Source organism: Sander lucioperca, chromosome 9, assembly GCF_008315115.2.
Source record: "Sander lucioperca isolate FBNREF2018 chromosome 9, SLUC_FBN_1.2, whole genome shotgun sequence".
In the NCBI taxonomy this organism is placed as follows: domain Eukaryota; kingdom Metazoa; phylum Chordata; class Actinopteri; order Perciformes; family Percidae; genus Sander; species Sander lucioperca.
Window position 1 is genome coordinate 16,707,889 of NC_050181.1, and position 24,449 is coordinate 16,732,337.

At 39.9% G+C, this 24,449-nt stretch overlaps 1 protein-coding gene across 1 annotated transcript in view; it reads right to left on the reverse strand.

Annotated features, from left to right (window-relative positions):
• The window catches only part of LOC116044905 (contactin-associated protein-like 4), a 143,719-nt gene that overhangs the window by 16,397 nt on the left and 102,873 nt on the right, over positions 1-24,449 (reverse strand). The window contains exons 17-20 of the mRNA XM_036004830.1: positions 23,728-23,946; positions 12,589-12,828; positions 3,492-3,716; positions 530-663 (exon numbers count right to left, since the gene is read on the reverse strand). Coding sequence (XP_035860723.1) covers positions 530-663; positions 3,492-3,716; positions 12,589-12,828; positions 23,728-23,946 — 818 coding nt within the window. The remainder of the gene's footprint in view (positions 1-529; positions 664-3,491; positions 3,717-12,588; positions 12,829-23,727; positions 23,947-24,449) is intronic.

The window sequence follows — 24,449 nt, forward strand, 5'->3', positions numbered from 1 at the left end:
AAACAAAAAAAAGCCTCAGGTGCCGGTGCCACTTGACTACGATAACGGCAGCAGACCAAACAACAGCTGAAGAAATAACACAAGCGGCGGTGTGCCACCCCAGTTGATGGAAGACATAATTCTGAGGTAAGTTTTAAGGTGGTTTCCAAATCAATCATTATTTTAAACTACTGGCAAATTGCCAGTGGCAATATGACTGCACATTTAGAGGAGAAGAGATAACACCATGTTTGCCTCATGATAAATACATTTTACATTCATCCAGGCTGCTTGTGTGACCAGTAGTAACTACAAACTGCTCCTAATCAAGTCATGATCATTTTATAATAGTGAGCAAGTAGAAATGACAGATTTTTGGGTAAAGAAAAAAAAAAAGGTGAAAACTGAGAGTATACCCACTTCTCCAGGGACCACTACACCACTGAGTACATGGTGTGTCTGTGTCTATGTGTATGTGTGTGTGTGCGTGTGTGTGTGTGTGTGTGTGTGTGTGTGCGCGCGGGCACGTGCACGCGTGTGTGTGTGGTACCTGCACAGACACAGAGTCCGTCAGTCTCCTGATGGTAACAGTGTGTAGTTGTCCGTTGGCCAGGCTCTTCACTCTGCTCCTCAACACTTCAGCGTCTCTGCTGCTGTCCAGCTTGTATCTCACCTCCAGTTTATCTTCACACACACACAAACACACACACACACTAATCTTTACGTGTCTTTTTTCTTAAGTGTGTATTTTTCACTTCGATGATTAATCTGAATGATGAGTATCTGAGTCAATAAAGCTTTCCATATTAAGAGGATTAGAAGTTACTATAATTCCCTACCAATAACACAACTCCAAATCCAATAAATTTTCCGAATATTCTGAGGATTAAAAGCAGATTTAAAGAAAGCCCTGTGATGTCTTTAGGCTTTTAAGATGAATAAGAAGTATAACAAATCATGCGTCATGCTTAAAATGCATACATATTAAAAAGTTTTACACTTTTCAAGTGTAGTAATTAATCCCATTAAGAACATATCATTGTGTTATTGTTTTTATTACAACGTTGTATTTGCCAACAAGGATGAACTGTTTGGTGTCATCCAGTTAGCTGTTGTGTCTGATTATACATGTATGTATTCTTGAAAGCAGGCCTTAAGTGATTGACTTAAGTGATTGACAAGGAATTTCTGTGTTTAAGCGGAGGAGGTTTATCTGCAGCAGAGTGGGAAAAGAAATAAGAATAAAATGAGCTGAACAAGAGAAAGCTCTCAGGGATTTAATTGGACACTTCAGTTTAAGTGCATTTAACTGAAGACTCCACTGTCAGTGTGAAAACCTTTAATGCCCTTGCTGTCCATCAGCTTTCTCTGAGTCATTAACACCAGAAAGATCCCATTTACATCTAATCTGGCAGCAAAGTGCCAATACTGTGACTCCTGGATGATGAAAATGTAAATTTAATTCAAAGTGCCTCCTACTGCTCCTAAAACTCACAGCATAATTATTTTTACACAAAAGTTAATAAAACTCAAGCAAGTTTTCTGCTATTTCCTTCAGCAGAACACTAACCTGCCACCCATTAGCAGCCCACTAAACTTTTATTCCCCCAGCATCACTCATCAGGTCTCAGTGATGAGACCAGTGAACACATTTTCTTCAGCCTGAGACAAAAAAACATAATAGCAGGCCCGGCTGGACGGATTAAAAGGCAGTAGAGGTTGACGGGGTGAATCCAGAGAGAGGAAAGATCTGACACATCCTGATCTGGTAAAGCTGTAGAGCACAGCAGAGGAGGAGGAGGAGAGGTCGATATCAGGAGAAAATGACAGGAGTGAGAGGAGGAGAGGTGAGATGAGTTTCAATCACACGGCTCTCTGAACTTTTCAGAACTCGTGGGTAACATCAGAGAAGAGAAGTACTGCAGGCCATCCAACAACTAAACGTGGGTAAAAGTCCCGGTCCGGACGGTCTGCCCACCGAGGTCAGTGATCAGTAAGGAAGCTCGGCGTAAGTTCATTCAGGAAGACTACTATGCTTCACATTTCTCTCTCTCTCTCCCAACCTAATCATCAACAATCCCTGTAAGCTATCGCGTTGTCGCATCCAAACTTTAAATCTGTTTAAAGTTAAAGTTAAAGTTAAATCTGTTCACCTCCAATTCCCATGATTCCCAGCGCCCAGGGTTCCTAAATCAGAAGCCACGCTTCAAATCACATCCATCCAGATCTTCAGACTTCCTCACCAGTGTCTAGACTCTATCGGGGGGGATATTCCTATATATCCACGGCCTCTATACCCCTTATAATTTAACATTGCGATGGAGTCTAATCGCCAAAGACTCCAACATATCAACCTATCATGCACCATGTTCATTAAAGTTATTTTCACTCTTAAATGAAGTCTCTCCTGATTGAAATATAGTGATGGCATTTTAAACCTCCTTACCTTGGCGTGTAATGAAGGTCCGAACAACGGCTGTATGGGGGAATCTTTTTTTATCAGGGTGTAATGTGTTTATTGTATAAGAAAGGTGATGACAATGCTATTGATAACTACAGACATCTGACTGTTATGAGTAGACCTGTAACAATAATTAAATAATTGTCTAATCGCAACTTTTTTTTAACGTAATCGCCGTTTGTTTGATCATTGCTAACGTTGGCTACGGTCCTAAGGGGTATGACTGTTGATGGTAATTGTTGATTTTGTTTGGATATGCCAAATTGTAATTATATAAGTGATTATTGGTGCATTGTTGTTATTGACGCGGATACATGTTCTACTGTCAATGTAATGTTAATTTAAGAAATGAATATTTTTTAAATGTGACTAAAAGAGAGAATTAATATTCTTAAATGATAATTATTTCTGAGACAATTAATTGTACGGAAAAAAATTGGAAATGTTACAGCTCTAATTATGAATACTGATTATAAGATTCCAGCAAAAGTAATTATGAATAGATTAAATTGTATATTAGATGAAATTATGAAAACATTTCAATAAAAGGGGAAAAAAAATGGAAGTAAGATGAGAGGGTGGTGGGGGGGGATGCGAACAAGAAAAAGTAATTACAAAATGTTGAGGGAGGATGATGAAGAGAGGCAGAAAGAAAATGTCTATGACAAGACTTCATTTTAGGTTTGAAAATGTGAGCGAAACAACAAAGAAGAGGGAGTAGGAATAAAAAATAAATACGGTGTTAAGAGAAGACTGCAGGGGAGAAGGAGTCAAACAGGTGGGAAAAAAAGCTTATGAGAAACTTCTCATAAATGATAGAGGGCATTCAACCTCAGGTCTGAAGGATCTGGAGGAGAGGGGAAAAAAGGATGTGAAAAAGGAATGAGAGAGGAAAGTAGATAGGAGGAGAGGTGTTTAAGAGGCTTATAAAAAGTGATACACCTGATCTCGTAGGAAAGAAAATTCAAGGTAGATAAGACGATTTAAAAAGAAAATGAGACACCTTACTTCAAGCTGCAGCCAAACTCCTTCAAAATAAAAGCCTCCTCACCGTGCTTGTTGATGAGCAGGGCCAGGTACTCTCTGTAGTAGGAGCTGACGTAGAGCAGCAGAGCCGGACTCTGGTTGGTCCTGAAGCTCAGCGTGACGTTCTCTCCTCTCAGCGTCATGTCGGAGTAGATGGAGGACGGCAGAGCGCTGCTGTTCCTGCTCAACTCGTACGGCTCCTTGAAGGTGTAGCTGACGGACGTGTCTGACTTGAAGCTGGCCGACACCTCTGCGGGAAGAGAGACCGCCACAGAGATGTTACAGTACAGGCTTTTATCTGGCAATAATAGAAATGGAAAGATAAAAAAACGAAAGTGGATTTTTGCAAGGTGTATAAAAACACAGTGTTTGCCAGTGTGGCAACGTTGTTTTCAAAGAACAAAACTCAATATAGGCTCAACTCAATGGATATCCCAGGCAACAGCATTATATTGCTTTCATTTTTGACTGCATTTTTGAAGAGAAATCCTGCACACTGCTTTTGCTTCAGCATCATCACCATTTATTAAAGAAAACTAATGTTTCGGTGCCTCTGGACCTTTGTCAAGAGTATTTGCAACCATGAACAAAACACAACAATATTTCAGGGATGGATGTGAAAAACAATTTTTGCACAAATGTCTCATGAGTTTACTGAGAGACACAATTGTCCCACACCTGGGGACACAGAATGGAAGGAGCAGAATGTATTATAGACTATTGTTGTGTTCATGGTTGGAAATACTCTTGATAAAGGTCCAGAGGGACCCAAACATTATTTTTCTTTAATAAATTGGTGATGCTGCAGCAACAGGATGTTCCTTTTTTCCCCAATTACTGTATTACCATTGACTGCAAATTTGACTTAGCGACCATGTACAATTTTTAACATAAATGTTGCCATTTGATGCATTGTACCAGAGTTAGCCTTAGTCAGTGCTTAATTTGTAAAGTGGGAGGTCCCGGAGTGCAGAGGGGGGGTGGATCAACTCAAAACGGGGGTTGGAGGTAACGGAACAAAAAAAAAAATGCCTACGTAGCTTCTCTGACTAAAAATAAACCTAAACAACGCTGTGTGTACATCAGGGCAATGTTTATTTTAATTTCAGAAACTGCACTGCATGGGTACGAAATGTAATGTCTCCACATTCTTGACCGGAGGAAACGATTTTTGCTTGTTTGGGATCCTGGCCAGCGTATTTGAACAAGTTAAGCAGATTTTGTTGTCTTTTTGACATTTTTCCCCTGAGTGAAACGAGGCTATAACAGCAATCTCAACCAGCACAAGCGCATGTGTCACTTGAAGTGCCTCCCCTCCCTCCCTCCGTCCCTCTTACCCTGAAAATTCACCTCAAAACGCATCGAAAATGCAAACACAAGATTTTTGTGGAACTTCAATGGGGAATAAAGACTAACAAGACAGATAACAACATTGAACACTACACAAACAGCAATTTATTTTTTTTCATTTAGGCGATTCATTTTTCATAGTGACACAGGAGATACCGGATCCAATAAAAAAGGTTCCGGATCCAACGTTGGAGGTGCCGGAACATGTTCCGTCGTGTTCCGGCTCAAATTAAGCCCTGGCCTTAGGCTAATTTACATCTGCAGTCCCTAGGCACGGCACAATTTAAATTCAACAGTAAAAACATCAACAACACAACAAGATAGATTACAAAACCTACATCAATATAATGCACATTGTGACACACACACACACACACACACACACACACACACACACACACACACACACCACACACATCTGTTCAGCACCATGTTGAAAAGAAAATAAAGAAAAATAAAAGTAAAAAAAGCAGGATATTAGTGGTTGCAAAGTTGATTGGTTTTTAAAGGTGCCCTGCCACACAAAACCGTTTTTACATGCATTTTATGAAATATGTTAGGTCCATATGTGTTTGTGTTATGTTGTGAATGTGAAAATGAACTGCTACCTCCTCTGTCAGCTCTAGCCACTGAAAAGAAATAAGCGGAGAAATCAGGCCAATTACAAAAGCTGGTCAGTCTGACATCATGTTGCCTGAGCTCATTACTATTCATAATAATAATAATAATAATTATAATAATAATAATAATAATAGATTTTATTTGTAATGCACTTTATATTTGAAGCAAATCTCAAAGTGCTACAGGTAAGATCATAAAAGCATGGTAAGAACATCGATATAAAATACAAATACTGCAATGACTTGCAGGGATAATTAAACCTCATAAGTTCTGCTAAAAAGAATGAGCTCGCCCAGTTGCGCTGGGTAAAGGATGCTGATAGCCCACCCCGGTCTCATGGCAGTTCATGATATGGTCACGTTATTGAATGTATTGATTCGTGGACAGGACACAATAATGTTGTTTTTTTCGTGTGGTGATTACGAATTTGAAAGCAATGTATTTCAATGGGAAGCATATTTCGTGATTACAGAACGATTATGGTAGCGAGTAGTATTGATAAGGCGAAACTCTGCGCAGGGAGGTTGGTCGGGGGGGTGGATGGGTCAAACAACCAGGACTTTCCCCCCCGGAGACCGGGGATCGCGTCCCGTGTGTTGCAGTTACTTTCCGGTGTTGCAGTTCCTTTCCGTGTTCTCCTTTTCCTAACTACAACCATCCCGTTGTTGTGGCATTTCATTTACCCGTTGTTGTGTGCCCCTGCGCCCAGGGATCGCGTCCCGCGAGTGGCAGCCCGTCCTGTTGTTGTGGCCGGCGTGTGGCGCCTCATTTCCCAATAGTTGCGTCCTCCAGAGCAGGTTCGAAAATCGTAACCTGTACACGTTCAAAGATTGTGACGTGTACACGAAATAAACATCAAAATCGTGACCTGTACACGAATCAATAAATCAAAATAACGTGACTATTCACGACCTGGCGTGAAACCGGGTTGGATAGCCAGGCTCTCATTGGCTAGCTGTTAGCCAATCAGAGTCAAGTAGCTTAGCTCGTTGAATATTAATGAGTACTGGCACAAATCGAGCTGAGTCTTCCTACAGGCTTTCTATACCACGCTAGAATGGCTTGAAACAAGGTAACCATGGCATTTTTTCCACAAAAAATGTTACAGAGTCCATGGTAGAACTTCAGACATTACCACAAAGTAATGAAATACGTGTGGCAGGGCACCTTTAAATAATGTTTTAATTGAAATTTGAAGATTCTGATGGAACTACAGGTCTTTATACTGTCTGGAATAGGATTCCATTCAGTGATGGCTTTAACTGAAAATGCTGACTGTCCAAAGGTTGTATAACGGAAGGGTACAGTGCAGTTATGTATGGAGGCTGTTCTGGCGGATCTTACAGAGCTAACAGAGCGGAGATAGACAAAATCATGTAAACAGATGGGAGCCAAGCCATGTAGAATTTTGTACACTGTGCACAGATTTGAAAAAACTCTAAAATTGTCAAAATTAAGGAAATTATGTTTCTCCAGAATCTTACAATAATGGTGCCTGAATGGCTTTTTGTCAAATACTCTTATTCACAACGACGTAGGACCGTTTCACAGCCCAAACACTATCAAAACCAGCTCCAAATGGAACTTAACCACAGCTGCGTCCCAAATTTATTATCAACATGCTCTTTAGTAGCTAAAACAGTATACAAGATTTTTTAGTATGTCCGTAACCTTAGTATAAAACCAGTAGCACGCGAATTGCATACTATTTCCGGTAAAATATTACAGTATGCAATACTGGACACTACGCCTGCATAAATATCCCAAAATGCAATGCAGCAGTAACGACAACATTCATAATAAGCAACCGAGGAGCTCTGTAACGACAACAACGCTTTAACAACGCTTTTGCATTTCAACATATTTAAATGACTGCTGGTCTAGTTATTCACCTTTTTCAGAAATTGAAGTGTTTTCTGGCGATGCCGCTAGAGTGGAGGTCGGCGGAGGTTACCATGGTTACGCGTCTACAATGGCAAAGAGGCTCTCAGGAAGGTTGACGTTGAAAATGACATTTTAGTGTGTCCGAAAAGATCCACACTACTGCTTATTTACACAAGAGTATGTTGAACGATAGTATACATGTTGAGTATGTAGTGCAGAGGATGCGATTTCGGAAGCAACCCAAGACCTTTCCAGGTGGTCATTTAAACCACACCAAAAAGGTGAAGTATGAAAGCACAGAACATCAAGATAAGCAGAAAATCTTGCTCAAGGGTAACTGGACAGGAGGCCAAGCAGTTGATAACCGCGGCTGTTGGAGGGAATGAACCTGTGAATCCCTGCTTACAGTCCAGATATTGCATACGTTGTATTAGTGCTCATAATATAGTGTTCAACTCTTGTATCTCTACATTTTAGGAATATTTTCAGAACAAGATTGGAAATCCAGCAAAATTTTTTTGTTGTTTTTTAATTATTTTTTGGGCATTTTCTGCCTTTAATGGATAGGACAGCTAGATATGAAAGGGGAGATAGAGGGGGGGAAGACATGCAGGAAATTGTCACAGGTCAGACTCGATCCATGGACCTTCTGCGTCGAGGAATAAACCTCTATATGTGTGCCTGCTCTACCAACTGAGCTAACCCGGCCATCTGAAACCCTGCAAGCTTTGAAAGATAGGCTGCTGTGATTCACAGCCCTAATGGCAGCAAAGTCTTACATCACCGTTTATTACTTTAGTTTTATTGATAGATTTCTTGGAAGTGGAATCCATTTGACTTGTCATCCTGCATGAACACCATTTATCTCACTTTGCAGCATCTCTTTTGTTTTTCCTCCAGTAGAATAGTTGATCAATATTACCAGGAAGAGAATAACTGTTTCCCTGGTGAAGCACAATTCATAAATTCACGGTAGATTTTAACGTTTCAATATTGTAATACAAAGTAAATTGGCAGTTGTCAGGGTTATTTTAGCTAATTAATTACAGAAAACAGTGTTTAGCGCCGTTTCCTGACAACTCTAAGCACAGCCATATCCATGCAGTATTTCACACCTATTTTGCCTTCTGTGCCTCAGCCTTCAGACGGAGATCGACGCATTCTCATGAAAAGGTTCATATGATATTGTACGAAAATGTATGCACACCAATTCCAACAATTGACGCCGGCTAAAGAGCTCCGTGAGCTGTCGGTCCTATCAGTGACAGTTGGTAGTTGAATTTAGTCGACAAAAGGTGACTGTGAGTCAGCTTCAGAGCTCCGTGAGCTGTTGGTCCTTTCAGGGGCCGTGACAGTTGAGTTTAGCGACAGCGTCATGTGGCGATGACAATTAAGTTTAGGCACCAAAACGACTAGTTAAAGCACCCATATTATGCTCATTTTCAGATTTTAAGGTTGTACCAGAATATGTTTACATGGTTTAATTTTCTAAAAACACCATATTGTTGTTGTACTGCAGTGCTCTCTCTCACTGCTGCAGCTCCTCTTTTCAGCTGGTCTCTGTTTTAGCTACAGAGTGAGACCTCTTTTCTTCTTCTTCTTCTGTACTATCTTTGATTGCACTCGCACATGTGCAGTAGCTCAGATGTAGATCATGTCAGCTAGCTAGCTCCATAGACAGTAAAAGAAAGGCTGTTTCTACAACTTTGAACAGTCATGACCAGTCGAACGACGAACGACGTGTAACCAGTAACACAGCTCAAGCACGGCGTTCCCCGTGCCCCTGGTCACATTTGATTAGCATGAAAACATATCCCAGAGAACGCTCGACTCGGTGCACATGTGTTATTAACCTCTAGGTTCATTTTGCGCCAGATTTGTCCTTTAAGTTTAGGGAAAAGATTGTGGTTTGGATTAAAACATTCCCGGGGAACAAACGCGTTTCCTGGTTGGAAGTCTTTTGGTTGGTGGCTTTTGGCTTGTAAGCGCTGTGTTTTATGACCCACTGTTCCACCCCGACCTCCACCCTACACGGTCCACAGCATTCGTATATAGCAGCAGTGGTGCTGACAGCAAAAAATATGTGGAACACATACAAATTACAGTGCTTTACCTTTTCACTGTAAGAAAAGATACACCATATCTACTCAATAAAAATGAGGCAACAGATTACAAGCAATACTATTAATTAAATTTCACATGGTTTGGTATTGAGTAAATATGAATTAAATGAGACCCTTAATAGTTATCCATTTAATATGAGTATATTCGAATAGAAAACAGTACAGAATTAATTATAACCTAAACAAAAATATTGAGTTGATTTAAAAAAGATAAACTCCCTAATGTGTAAATAGTACTACTACAAATTAATTTAATTCTACATATCAATGATATATAATTGAGTAATAATTATGTACATTAATCTGCACATCAATTTGAATTTAATCAATGCAATGAATTAAATCTAAATATTCTTTCTTAGGAATAACTAGTCTATGGCCCAGAAAGTACAGAACTTAACAAATACTCAAATAAGAATTTTATTAGCAATTCACTTTTGTGCATTCGACTCATTGTAGTAGTGCTGGGCAGTATACAGATATTAATTTCCCACATGATATGAATTTTTCACATACCGTAATACCGTTGCAATGCCACAGAGAACGCTACGGCCGAATTGATCTGCGAGTGACGCGGGAGCCCTGTTAACTTCGTACCCTTCTCACTCATGGTTGTAAATTCACAACGACAATTAACCCACAACTAACTCTCTTTAATAGGATAAAACACCATAGCACACAACGTTTTGTGACTTTAACAATTTCTAACACTAATAATTTTACATTTAGCCTACAAATTTACACAGCCGAACGGCATGCTGGGTAACATTATAGCTGCTAGCTAGCTAGGTTGACAGGAAGTGCTTTTCAATTAAAATGAGCCTGATTACATTGATTTGAATTAACTCAATATTCTCTCTATTTGGGATTAGATAAATATAATGCTTATGTTTTATTTAACTACAATGGTTGGATTTTATTCCAAACATTTTTATTTGAAATTTAATTAAATATTTGCCTCAAAATCAAAAACACAATCATATTGAATATATTTTACCTAATACATTAATTCAAATCTACATGACCACAGAATCATTTCTTACAGTGTACACTGTATGCACGAATGGTTCAGCCTGTGTAGATGCAGATAAGTACAGATACCAGTATTTGTAGGGAAGAAGATAAAGCAAGTCTTAAAATCGCTGAACTCACTTAAGTTCCTGAACTCAACATAAAGTTCAATATGATGATGCAATATTAGTGCAATTTATTTAACATAAAACAAATGACAGAAATAGACTCCGACACAACAAACAAACAGTTTTTGCATGCAACCTTTGATGTCACATGGTACCTTAGTACTTCGTAAAGAGCGTTCAGTGCATTAAAAGGTTCACCGGAATGAAATATACTCTTAACCTTTAAACAGCTGCAGAAAACCCCTCACACAAGTATCTTCCCTTTTATCTTGTGTTTATCTTTAATTGCATTTCCATCCTGTGTGAGACTACATTATGACAATGTATCCCATTGAAGTCCTATAGAAATAACCATATGCATTAGTTGTCATCTTTTTGTAGGCACAGCCGTTCAGGGCTCATTTTCGCAGAATGCATCTAAAGGAACGTCAAGCTGAAAAAACGACCTTCGCCTTGGATGTTGAGATAAAAGGGATCAGCTGCAGTACATGTTAAGCAAAGAGGAGGGCATGGAGGCATGCCGGGACGCTGTGCAGCATGTTGATAAGTGGTTAGATGGTCTCCTAAAGGGAGGGTAAGGCAGGGGGCGCCATTAATGTTGTGTGGGCTAAAGAGAAATATAGGATAAAATAAACCCTTTTGAGAAATTATGGATGTAAACGATGACTAAGAGCTTTACAAATGTTGGTTACACTTTACTTGAAGGTATCTACATAAGAGTGACATGATACTGTCATGAACGTGTCATAAACATTATAAACAAGTCATAAACGTTTAAACCCTTCTGTCAATAAGTGTCATTCGTTTTTTTTCATGACAAGTTAGGGTTAGGGTTAGGGTTAGAGTTCATGTGTCATGACAGTGTCATGTGTTCATGACAGTGTCATGTCACTCTTATGTAGATACCTTCAAGTAAAGTGTTACCCAAATGTTTTATAAGGAAGGAAATGCAACATTTGTAAGACCTCAAGGGCGCACTCAATGTATTTGTGTTACACAACAATGAACGCAGAAATAACTTTTGTTTCTCTACAAGAAAACCCAACAGAGCACTATATATATATATATATATATCCTTCAACATGTATGGTCTCTTTTAACAGATGTGACATGCCGCTCTGTGATAGGATCTGTGACAAAAGCCAAATAAGGTCAATCGTGTCCATAAAACATTTGATTTGACCCAAAAGAATATTTTGATAATGGCAAAAACGGCAAAGGTGCAAGATTGTGTAGAGAAACTTCAATGGTAGAAGCTCGCTCTAGCTGCTCGTGGGATCAGCGGAGCGGTAAACGTTTCCATGGTATTAGCGAGCTTCGCCAATCAGAGATGTTGCTATGGGTAGTGTAGTACTTCTCCATGACATTGTGAAAAAAAAAACATGTTTTTTTTAACCTATTGTGAAGTCTAACTAACTATAACTACCTAATTTTAATTACCCCAAAATGACATGGATGATCCCATACAACGCAAGTATGTAACAAAAGATCGGATCTCTGCTTTCATTGAATTTTTGGTGTTTTATTAAATTTTTCAGCATTTGAAAAATAAATTGAAATGTTTCGACACAGTAGCCTCACTCAACGTTGACACATAACCTCTCCTTTAATATTTAGTCTGATTAATTCATAATTTCTGATTTTTTAACTTTTTAATTATGTAGAATTTTCAATAAATTAAGTTAGTTGACGATGAATTTTTAAAATAAATGTAAAACTACTGGTAATAAATTGGTGTTCGTGGTGTCTATACTGGACATGGTAGTAAAAGAAACGTTAAACGTAAAAACAAAAGAGCCAAAAACATTCAAATAAGCGCCAAAAGTGTAGAAAAAAAAGAGACAAAAAAACGTCAGAAAAAAGTATTGATTTTCTGACCTGGGAGGACGACAAGTGCATTATCAAATGGAAGACAACACAAGGGTTAAAACAAGGTTGATTTCATACGGACTTATGGCTTGAGCAGAAACTTTCGTTTCATAACTTTGTAGCTGTGTGTGTGTACCTGTATGGCAGAAGACTCCGGTGTATGCTGACAGGCCACAGTCACAGTGGAAGCCGTTGGCTCTCTCCACACAGCGGCCCTGGTTCTGGCAGAGCGAGCCATAGCTGCTGCAGTGACCCGGGCAGCCGGCTCGAACCCCGGGTGTGATCTTGGCCCTCTCCTCCAGGTCCAGGGTGACGCCGTTCAGCTGCAGGGAGCGAATACATCCCCGAAAGCCCTTCTGCCTGGACGCTGTGCCTCCTGAAAACATATAAACAGTTCATTCGTTCACTTCCTTCGTAGCTATAAAATCACAAGCAATCAATATCAACGCATGTAGAAATCAAAGCTAGCACTCCCAGAATAAAAGATCCCAGTGTCTGTCCTCCTTGTCCCAGCCCTTCTCTCTTTTCTCTGTGTGTTGACAAGTCAGTATTTCTTCTTTCTCTCTAGTTTTATATTTCTCCTCCTCCTGTCATGTACAGCAGATTCACATGTCGCCTCTGCTCCCCCAGAGGCTCCAAACTGTCAACACTGTTCACATGAAATGACACAACGATGAAACGGCAACGAGGCAACAAGCTGTAGGTGGAAAACTGAACCGGGGACATAACTTTCATCAGCTGTCTTTTCATCTGTTTGTATAGCATTGTTCTTAGAGCGTCGATAAAAGGACAAAACACAACGACATTTCACAAAACACAAAAACATTTTCACGGTATTTGAAATGTCATTGTGTTTTCTGAAATGCTGTTGTGGTTTTGAAAATGTTGTTGTGTTTTGCCCTTCAGGGCCACTGTACATTCTAGCTCCTGACTGGCTAACTATGTTGTAGGTGGTTGGCTGCTTTGCAGAAATACTGTGCGACTTTGTGGAGCAGAAAGGCCAATTTTCTTCCCTTTCAAACTACTTTTCCTTGCACTCTTTCATCATCTCCAGCACCTCACTTACAATCTGTCAGATTCTTTTCAGAATAGCTACAATCCTGAGGAAAGTGTAACAATAAAAAAAAATGCATACCTATGTGATGGCAGCGACAAGAGTTCAAACCTGACAACATGTAATTTCTGCAAAGCTCACAGGTTGAAATTGTTATCGTCCACAGAGTTCAGACATGCCAGCACATTGCTCTCAGCGTTCAAAGCTGACAACTTCCTATTGTGCAGCAGCAGCAGCTTCTCACACCAATACATCACTGGGCTCTGTTTCACATCAGCAAATCACTGAAATAGGTAGGCATTAGTGAAAGGGTGAATATTGCAAAATCACACAATGGGAAGAGTACTTTAATTAAGTCGGCCAAGAATAATTAAGTGTGGATTTAAAAGTTACCATTACAGAAAAGCTGTGTTGACACTTCTACACTAAACATACTGACTGCTAATGTCAGCAGTGTCAGAGACTACAATCTTTGTAGTTTTGCGTCGTAATGAAACAACATTTTGACTGCATCATGCTAACTTATTTTATGAATTTCATGACAAAATCCGATGTCAGAGTTCAATAAAGGGCAGGGAGATCAGAGGCATTTTTATTGAATTGGATCGGTGATTCCAAAATCCAAATGTTTTCAGAAGTTTTGATTTACACCTATTTGTAGACAATTTTAAAAAACACTGTTAACAGGAAGTAAATATATAGGGATTTGAATAAAAGAATACAACAAGTTGTATCATCAAATATGAGTATATTGAATAAATGTGTGTGTTATGGGGTACTTCCATGCTTTATTATTACAGATGTACACAAACTTTTAACAGCATCGGGAAATGTTCATAACATGCATTGTTGTATAATGTAGGACTTTTCTTTGAATATTAAACTATTCAATTCAGTTACATTTTATTTATAGTATCATCAGAGTTATCTCAAGACACTTTACAGATAGAGTAGGTCTAGACCACACTCTATAATTTACAGAGACCCAATAATTCACATAAGAGCAAGCATTTAGTGTAACAGTGGCGAGGAAAAACTCCCTTTTAGGCAGAAACCTTGTAGCCTGGTCCTACCAGACTCTGGTACATTTCATTTGTACAGAGAGTCTGGCCTCTCTCCATTGACAAGTGTTAACTTCTGCCATAACCAATTGCTAACGTTTGGTCGTGACGTCGGCTTAGCATAGCTAGCGTTACAAGCCGACCATTCGGTCCCTACAACGGACCGAATGGCTTTGCTCGCATCTTTCTCCGCCGCCATTACGGAACTACAACTCAATCAAGCGCACGACCTCAACGTCATCGTTCTCAGCCACTCCCTCTGTTCGCTGATTGGACCGGTAAAGATTTGGCTGGAGAAAACCCGCAAATATACCACAAAGCCAGACGGCGTACTGAAGGACAATGAATATTGAGCGGAAGTACGTAGGAGGGCGGAGCCAGGCTAGAAACCTTGAGTGGTGAGGAAAACTTCCTTTTAGGGTGTAACCTCGAACAGACCCAGGCTCTTGGTGGGCGGTTGTCTGCCGGTGCCGGTTGGGGGTGTGATGAACAGTGGCAATTATAGTCACAATAAAGACGCAGGGCGTAGCAGGGCGTAGCCGGGCGTAGCCGGGCAGTGCAGGGCGTAGCTGGACGTTGCAGGGAGTAGTAGGGCACTGCAGGTCATAGCAGGGTGTAGCAGGGCGTAATTTAAATAAAAAATGTTGTCACATACAGCAAACATCTCCTCACTATCCGTGAGCTGCCTGTCCTCTGAACACACTGTAAAAAAACGCGGTCTCTGTAGACAGCCCAGGCTCCACAAACAGTAACAAAAACAAACTGCGCCAACCTGCACCACCAAACATAACAAACAGTGTTCCAGCCAACAATCGACAAGAAGGATTTGGGGGTGTGGTTTGGGGGGTTAGTGCGCGGAAGGGAGGGGGAGGGGACGGGATGAGGAGGAGGGAGGGGTAAGCTACCCTCCGTTTTGTTTGACAATACTTTGAACGTCAACAAGAAGTGCCGTCACCCAACATCGCTTAGAGCACCTTTAAGTATCTTTCATGAACTCAAGGACACTTTACATACAGAAAACAAGCAAAAAGAAATGGAAATGTTAATGGACATATACTGAGTGTAAAGACACTCTGAATCTGCAGACAGCCATTGACAGTAAGAGCTGTTACACACCAACCAGACGGCCGACCGTTGGCAGTAAAGCCAGTCAGACTGATCAGTCGGGTCCCCGAGGTCCAAAAAAATGCCTCAAAACACACTGAGGGGACGCCGACTTGAGCGTACGCTCTGCGCGTGCGCGACACGTAATATGTCTCCATAACAGCAGGTGGCGCTTCTGTATTGTTTCCCAGAAAATGAAAACCGGCAGCTGATTGGACAAACACGTCACGTGGGTCTTTCTTCGCCGGAAATTCAAAGACAGACTGTCATGGCGGCTTGTTCAGAATACGATCTCATACTGTACTAAAATAGTTCACCGAAACATGTTTCTGAAAACATTTTAAGAGAGAAATAGGCCGTGCAGTTGCTGAATCTGTCTTCATTTCAGATCAACAAAGGTCAGTTTAAAAGATTTTCGTCAGATTTTGAGCGGCTCATCCCGCTCGCCATTTCCGGGTGAGTCCCGACTGCCTTGTCTCCGACTGAGCATGTCAGGTCAGCCAAAATGAAGGCCGACAGCTATTCCAACGGACGACAGCACGGGACACACCGAACAGACTCGAGTCACTGACCTCGCCAGACTGCCCAACGGACGATAATCGGGTTGGTGTGTCAGGGCCATAAAACCTTCAAAGTCTGGAAACTGTGAACCGCTATACAAACTAAATATTTGTATAGTTTTTTTAGTACAAAAATACCATATATGTTTAATTGTACAGCTCTGCCTGCCTAGTGAAGGTTTCAAACATACATTCAGCAGCAAAAACATCAAGTGAAGGCAGCTTACAGGAACTATGTCTCGGAAGGTACGATTTATTTCAGAAGTAAGATTTGTGGAGTAAAGATTAAAGCAAAGATCAAAGAGCACGAAATGCAGATAAACTCTACATCTGACCAGATGAGACTTTCAATATCAAGTAAGAATGTCAACCTCGGCTCTAACAAGACGGCTGCAGCCTCTCTACACGAGCGCGTGCTGGGAGAGAACACTCTGTACATGCAGTATGAGAGCACATGAGAGTGAGGGGAATTAAATGGAAAATCAAAGCAAGCATCAAAGGCAAAGTGGGCGGCTCACAATACAAATAACCTCAACCCGCAGGCCTAGAAAGCAACGTGTGGAAGGAGGGAACGAACTCTGGAGAAACTGGAGAGTTAGCAGATGAACTGTGGAGCAGCTAGGTAAGTAGCACTTACCAGGAATTTGCTTTTGTTTGGTTCACACAAATAAACATATTTAAACATTAATATGAAATTAAAAAAACAATAAATACAGAAACAAACTGTAGGAATTTAATTCCAGTGGTGGAAAGTAACTAAGTACATTTACTCAAGTACTGTACTTAAGAACTATTTTAAAGTACTTGTACTTTATTTGAGTATTTCAATTTTCTGCTACTTTGTACTCCACTAAATCTCAGAGGGAAATATTGTACTCTTTACTGCACTACCTTTATTTAATAACCTTAGTTTCTTTGTAGATTAACATTAATAATAAAGAAATATAATCAACAAATAAATTATGATGTATAATTATAGGTTAAGATAAGATACATATTTATTGATCCTGGGAGGAAGTTGACAAGCTACCAAGCTGTGTATAAAGTATTTAAAATTAGCTCCCCCGTTGCCGGCTGCAACATTAAAGTGCTGTGATAATTATAATCCAATAATAGAACATATATTATTCTGACATGGGCCATTCTGTATAATGAGTACTTTTACTTTTGGTACTTTATATGCTAATCCTCCGTGTCCTCCTTGCCTACTAGCAGCTGTGTGGAGGAGGGGTGGGGGGGCTTGTATCATGTGGATGCGCCGACAATATGTGTTTTGGCTTTGTACTAGAACATGTCTATATGCTTTACTGTTCAAAACACTTAATTTGTCTCAAACTGTCTGTCTGAATATACCTGTATTCCCCCTCTGTCTGAAACGCTCCGTTTTGGTGCCTGTCTCTTTAAGCCCCCCCCCCTCCCTAAAAAGCCCAGTCTGCTCTGAATGGTCAGAGTGTTCGGGTCTTTAGCATCTGCGCTCTCAGCATCATTGCAGCCGGGGAATCAGTGTAACGGCACTATACTATATATATAGTATAGTGCCGTTACACTGATTCCCCGGATGCAATATATATATATATATATATATATATATATATATATATATATATATATATATATATATATATATATATATATATTCATTCATTCTGTGGAGTGAGCATTTTGATACTTTCACAGTATTTATATAGCACCTCGACCTGCTTTATAATAAAAAAAGACATGGTATTTCACTTTTAACAATATGGGACCTTTTAAAAGATTTGAACATGTCTACTGGTTGGAGAGTGACTGGCAGCTGGATGACAGAACAGAAACAGATGTGGTTATCAGCACAAAGTCTTCTTAAAATTGTTTACCAAAATACAAACAACTCTCTTTGTGCTGCATCGTTTGAATGAGCCTCCCAAAAATCAAGGTCAGGAAAATAACCAGACAGAGTTGAAATCAACCATTGCCTCGAAAGCAGTCAAATTACAGCAGGTTTTCTTTTAAACCAAATGGAAATACTGTGTCTTATGACACCACTCGCAGGATGCAGAAAACACACACTCTTAACACACCAGCCAACAGAGCATCAATAAACTACTGCTTATCTATCCAAAGCAGGCCATAGAACAAGCTATGTTAAATGCTGCTTGCAATGAAACTGCTGCGTGTGGATATTTTACACCTAAAAAATATCAGGCAATAAAGAAAGTGGAAAAGCAATCATATGGCTTATAAATCCATGCAAAGCAATAACTCGGATTATTAATCGGAACAATGTAATTTCCTGCTGTCTCAATCCGTACAAGGAATAATTAAGGCTCATTCATACAGTTTAATGAATTATGTAAGAGAACACTGTATCTTAATTTACAAAACTAAGCACTGCATGTAATAACACACAGTAGTTTGTTTATTCAAAATGCACAGAAGGATTAGAAATCCAAACAAAAATAGACATTCTTCCTTATGAATTTGTCGAAGGCAGGATTAGGGCTCATGAATAACATACACATAATCAGTAATGCTGTGGTTTATGATTGCATACAAGCTGAGCTGATATGAATGCTTATTTTTATATATACAGTGCTCAGCATAAGTGAATACACCCATGCTAAATTTGACTAAAAAGAGGGATAAAAAAATCATCTTTTGGAAATTGATCTTAATGCCTTAATTAAAGAAAATGAGGAAAAATCCATCTTTTAAGGACACCAATTTTCTTTGTGAATGAATAATGTATCGTAATTAAATAAATGTTCTTCCTTAAAATAGCCCCACATCATCACATACCCTTCACCATAGCTAGAGAGTGGCATGGGGTACTTTCCATAAAATCATCTCTCAATGCAAATCAAACCAGCTATTAGGCTAACTGAAATAAAACCATGCCAATCTCTAGGTATGGTGAAGGGGATGTGATGATGTGGGGCTATTTTAATTCCAAAGGCCAAGGGAACTTTATCAGGATGCATAGTATCCTGGATCCATGAAATAACTGGCCTTTAAAAATAAAAATATGCCTGCCTCTATGGGAATTTAACATAGGGGTGTACTACTTATGCCCTCTGTATTGTAAGGAACAACATTTATTTATTTACGATACATTAATCATTCACAAAGAAAATTGGTGTTCTCAAAGGTTGCATTTTTCCTCATTTTTTTAATTAAGATCATTTTCCAAAATATGATTTTGTATTCCCCTTTCTTAGTCAACTTTAGCATGGGTGTATTCACTTATGCTGAGCACTGTATATATATATTGTGTATTTTACATTGACATTTCAGGCATACAGTTGATGCTCTAAATATCTTTCTCATGGACATGTTTAACAGAAAATACATTACACTTACTACTGTTTTTACACAAAATTAGAAGGGTGGAAATTCTTTATTCCTGCCCGTAAAATCAAGACCATCAAGTCCAATGTCTTAACTTTTTTTAAATTTTTAAATTTTACATTTTTACTATGTAACTTTTCCCTCTTCGGTCCCCCTACAGGTTGTCTCATTGGAACTACAGCCGCTACAACCGTTGTGGGAAATAACACCACACACATCTGTGAGACTTACTCCAGCGTACTGTACTGATAATTCAGAGGTAAACATATGAAGGTTCAGGCTAATGGTGGTGACATCACAGCGGATTATTCAACCAATCAATATTCACCTGGATTTCCCTGCAGCTGCCTTAAAGGTCCAACGTGTAGGAATTTCTCCCATCTAGTGTTGAGATCATATATCGCAATCAACTCTCTCGCACCACGCAGTTCAAAGTAGGTATTACAGCTACGGTAGCCTTCACGCTTCAAAAAGCCGGTCTCTTGCTCTTTTCAATATCCTTTTTCATTTTCTGGGCGAAGAAGAACAAGACTCTTGTTCCTGAAATTTGGATTTTGAATACGTGTGGTCCTCCATGTTTCTTTCTTCAAACTTGCCGGGGCCCGGGAAGCTACGATACCCATTAGCAGCATTAGCAGCACCTCTGAGTTTATCATGTGACAGTGAAAACGTGAAAGGCGGAGCAGTATGTCCTGTATGTCCCTTACCGGCTAACGTATTTTAAGATGGAGCATGAATATGGAGCGTCTACCCCAGTTCATGCGAATGCAAATGTAAAATTTCAAGCCAATAGGAATACTTGGAATTGATGGTGGTGCTAAATATTCATGAAAAAGGACAAGTTTGTGAACGGGCAACACAGATTTTGATAATGAACAACTAAACACGTTACACACTGGACCTTTAATCCAATCTCATCCCTGTTTGATAGTTTGTTTTCCCTCCACGCTGTGTGTCTGCTGATGTGAAATGACAAACAACAATGTTTGCAGAATGATAACACCTGATAAGTGATGGATTTTCATTATTTCCCCCTATAGCTCTAAGGAGAGGTCACAGAGAGAACTCAAAGTGTGGTATTGAACAGATGTTGACATCAACAGGGCTGCAGTATGGATGGAGTTTGTTTCAGAGATTCTCAGCTCACTGATGGTTGGTTCCATGACTGCCTAATGAATCACTTACACAGGTTCAGCTTCATTTACAGATTATTTAAAGACCCTCACTGCAAGAAATCACATCACACACTACACTAGATATTACTGCTCCCTGATGCATGCTTGATTTATTAAAAAATGATTATTGTTCGTGGTCAGATCAGAAACCATCGACTCAGCACTTTCACATTCAATAGTGCTGAGCAGCATTTAGCCAATAGCAGATTAGCACTTTGAAACATAATATTTCTTTTCCTCTGCGAGTGAGTAGGACTCTGTAGGAGGACAGAGCTGCTACAGTCTTAAGGCTTGTTGAATCTCAGTCTATGCAGAGTTTTAGCCTGTTCTCATGAACCATTCGTTCAAAAAACTACCAAAAGTTAAGCACTGTAATTCGTTAGCATTCCACGTTTTTTCTGTATTCACCACATTGACGGCCGCTGTATAAGAACGCGGCTGGCAGCGTAGGGAGGATGGGTGGGTGTTAACTTACAGGACGTTCAAGCCAGAGAGCGAGTTCACTTCCTGGTGAAAACTATAGACTTTCAGCCAGGAAATGCGTGTTTCTTAGGAGTGTTTTAATACAAACCAAGATCTTTTTCCTCTTCTTAAAGTGCTCATATTATACTCATTTTCAGGTTCATAACTGTATTTAGAGGTTGTACCTATATAGGTTTATGTGGTTTAATTTTCAAAAAACACCATATTTTTGTTGTACTGCACATTGCTGCAGCTCCTCTTTTCACCCTGTGTGTTGAGCTCTCTGTTTTAGCTACAGAGTAAGACATCTCACTGCTGTAACATCTTTGTTAGGAGTCACACATGCTCAGTTCCTAGGTAAGGACTACTAGCCAGTCAGAAGCAGAGTATGAGGGCATGCCCTGACAGTACCTAGGTAAGGACTACTAGCCAGTCAGAAGCAGAGTATGAGGGCGTGCCCTGACAGTAGCTAGGTAAGGACTACTAGCCAGTCAGAAGCAGAGTATGAGAGCGTGCCCTGACAGTACCTAGGTAAGGACTACAAGCCAGTCAGAAGCAGAGTATGAGGGCGTGCCCTGACAGTACCTAGGTAAGGACTACTAGCCAGTCAGAAGCAGAGTATGAGGGCGTGCCCTGACAGTACCTAGGTAAGGACTACTAGCCAGTCAGAAGCAGAGTATGAGAGCGTGCCACGCTAGCAGCTAGGTGAGCATTATAACATGTGTTCCAAAGTGACCATGTTTGTCTCTGAAGTAAAGGCTGGACTACAATAGAGCTGTTTGGAGCAGTTTGTGAACAGTGTTTTCTGTTGGAGATGGTAAGTCCCTTTGGGGTGGACTTTGGGCTTTTTCACTTTGTAAACCTATAACGTGCACAAAAAGATATATAACACAATAAAGGAAAGGGAAAAAGCCAAAAAGCAGAATACGAGCACTTTAATACAAACCAGGATCTTTTTATCTAATCTGAACTAGTCGTTTTGGTGCCTAATAACTTTCTTTTCGTCGCGGGAAAATGCTCATATTTTTTTGACTAAATTGGCATCGCGTGACCACCTGGCGTCACGTGACCAGAGTCTGCAAAGCCAAATACCAGAGGCTGCACACATAATTAAATTGAAAAAGAAAATGATTATTTTAGTTAATCTTTTGTCAAGGGATTGCAGATGAAAATGAGCCTGTATGGCTAAATCTGGCACATTTAGATGGTGGACTCTGTACTCATGTTGATTAATGTGCGTTGTCCCTTTTAAATAAATAAATAAATCTAAATACTAACCAGAAATATGACTATAAATTTCAGAATTTTGATTAATGTTGTGGGTTGTATATTTTTTAGTATGTTGTTTAACTCTGTAACGTGTCTTTCAGTATTGTTAAAAGCACTGTATACTGTATGAAAATGTAATTTTTATTTTATTTTATCACTGTTATAAACCCGTTAGCAGTCTTTACAGTTTTAATTATCATCCGTGTTAAATCTTAACCCAATTTATGTCCTTTAACTGATAAAAAACACAAATGATTGACTTCGTTCTAAGATTTTCTATTTTGCTGTTATGCCTTTGGATACCGATAATTTATTGCAATTCACATCTACTGTATGTGGTGATTGGGTGTTGATTATTTAGATCTCTAGTACTGAATTTGGTGTTTGGTGTTTTAAGCCCCCAACGTCGTCTTCCAGGCAGCACTGCCTGGAAGGCACTTGGATTCATTAGGCAAAAGTTAGGATTAGGGTTAGGTGCCTTGAAGTCAACGGTCGCAGCGCTGCCTTGAAGTCGACGTTGGGGGCTTAAAACACCATTGAACGCTCAATTTCTTGTGTATTTTATTTGTTTAAGATAGCACAACAATGTTTTTAAGAGTGGGTTCCCATTTAGTCAGTATCTCTTATACTCAAGTGATGAGTTACATAGTCCTATACTTTGTTTCCAAAAAATAAAATAGACAGGGTACCTTGTATTGTTATGTCTGTCTCTGTCTGTGTAAAGTCTTCTGAGACTTCCCTGTATTATAAATACAGTTGACTAGGAAACTATATACTCCGTGGCAAAGATGACTAAATGCAATGGCTTGCTGTGCAAATGACTTGTCATGTTTCACAGAGTACTGCCGGATGTGAACATTCGACAAAAACAATTTTTCTGCCGGCAGAGATTCAAAAAGTATTTGACTAAAAGTTCTGTTATCAAGCTGCAGACTTCAGGAGGAGCTGCAGAGACAGAAAACGATGCACTACTGGCTTTGGAGAGCGACAAGAGAAACGCGATAAGAGAATCCAGTATGTGTAGAAGCTAGTGCCTGAGAGATACGGAGAGACAGAAAGAGACTCCAGTTCCAGAAGACAAGAAAAAGGGCCTTGAAGCCTCCAACAGTGAAACTAATGAGGCCAAACTTCACACGCAGACTCTCACACACACACATTTGTGCTACAAGAATCTGTTTTGTGACCGTACACAGTCCCTTAAAGAAGAGTGAAGCAACAAAATAATCAGACTATGGGGAATAAGGAGGATGTAAGTCTCCTTACCTATGAACAGCTGGCTGTTGAGCTGCAGGTGGAGGTGTCCGTCAGCAGGAGCCTCCTGTGTGGCAACGGGAAGTTCATCCAATCGGAGCGACGCCTCTTTGACGTTCCGCTCGGCTCGGACTCTATGCCACCGGTTGTCATTCAGCGGCACTTTCGACTCCATGCGAACCTCAAGCGGCCCGTTACCCACATCGAAGGAGAAAAGAACCTGAGTGGAGGCTGTCAGAGGGGAGGAGATGGGGGGAGACAGGGAAGAACGGGGGATAACAAGGAGGGGGATTGACGTAGATAATGGAGATGAGAAAGGAAGGAGACATAGGGATGTATCAAAACATGAGTCATATCTAAAGGCGTATTGGATTGTCATACCAATCAATTTCACCGCACATTGTTTGCCAAAAAAAAACCTATACACTGTCAAATCTGTTGAAGCAGATAGTCTAAAGGATATTTTTTAATTCTTCTTCCACGACATCAAATTGTCACAACAAACCGCACAACCAGACTTAATCAATGAGGTAAATTTAGGGCTGTCAATCAACCAAAATAATCTATAAAAAGTTTTTTTTTTTTTCTTGGATTAAGCAATGCCACATCTAAAAAGTGACGGTCGTATCTTTGTGGAATGTTAAACTTTACAAAAAGAAAATGGAGATCTGATATTGATGAGTCCTGCTTTTGTTTTCACCCGTCTCTTGAGACGAGAAAGAGGAGAACGCAGA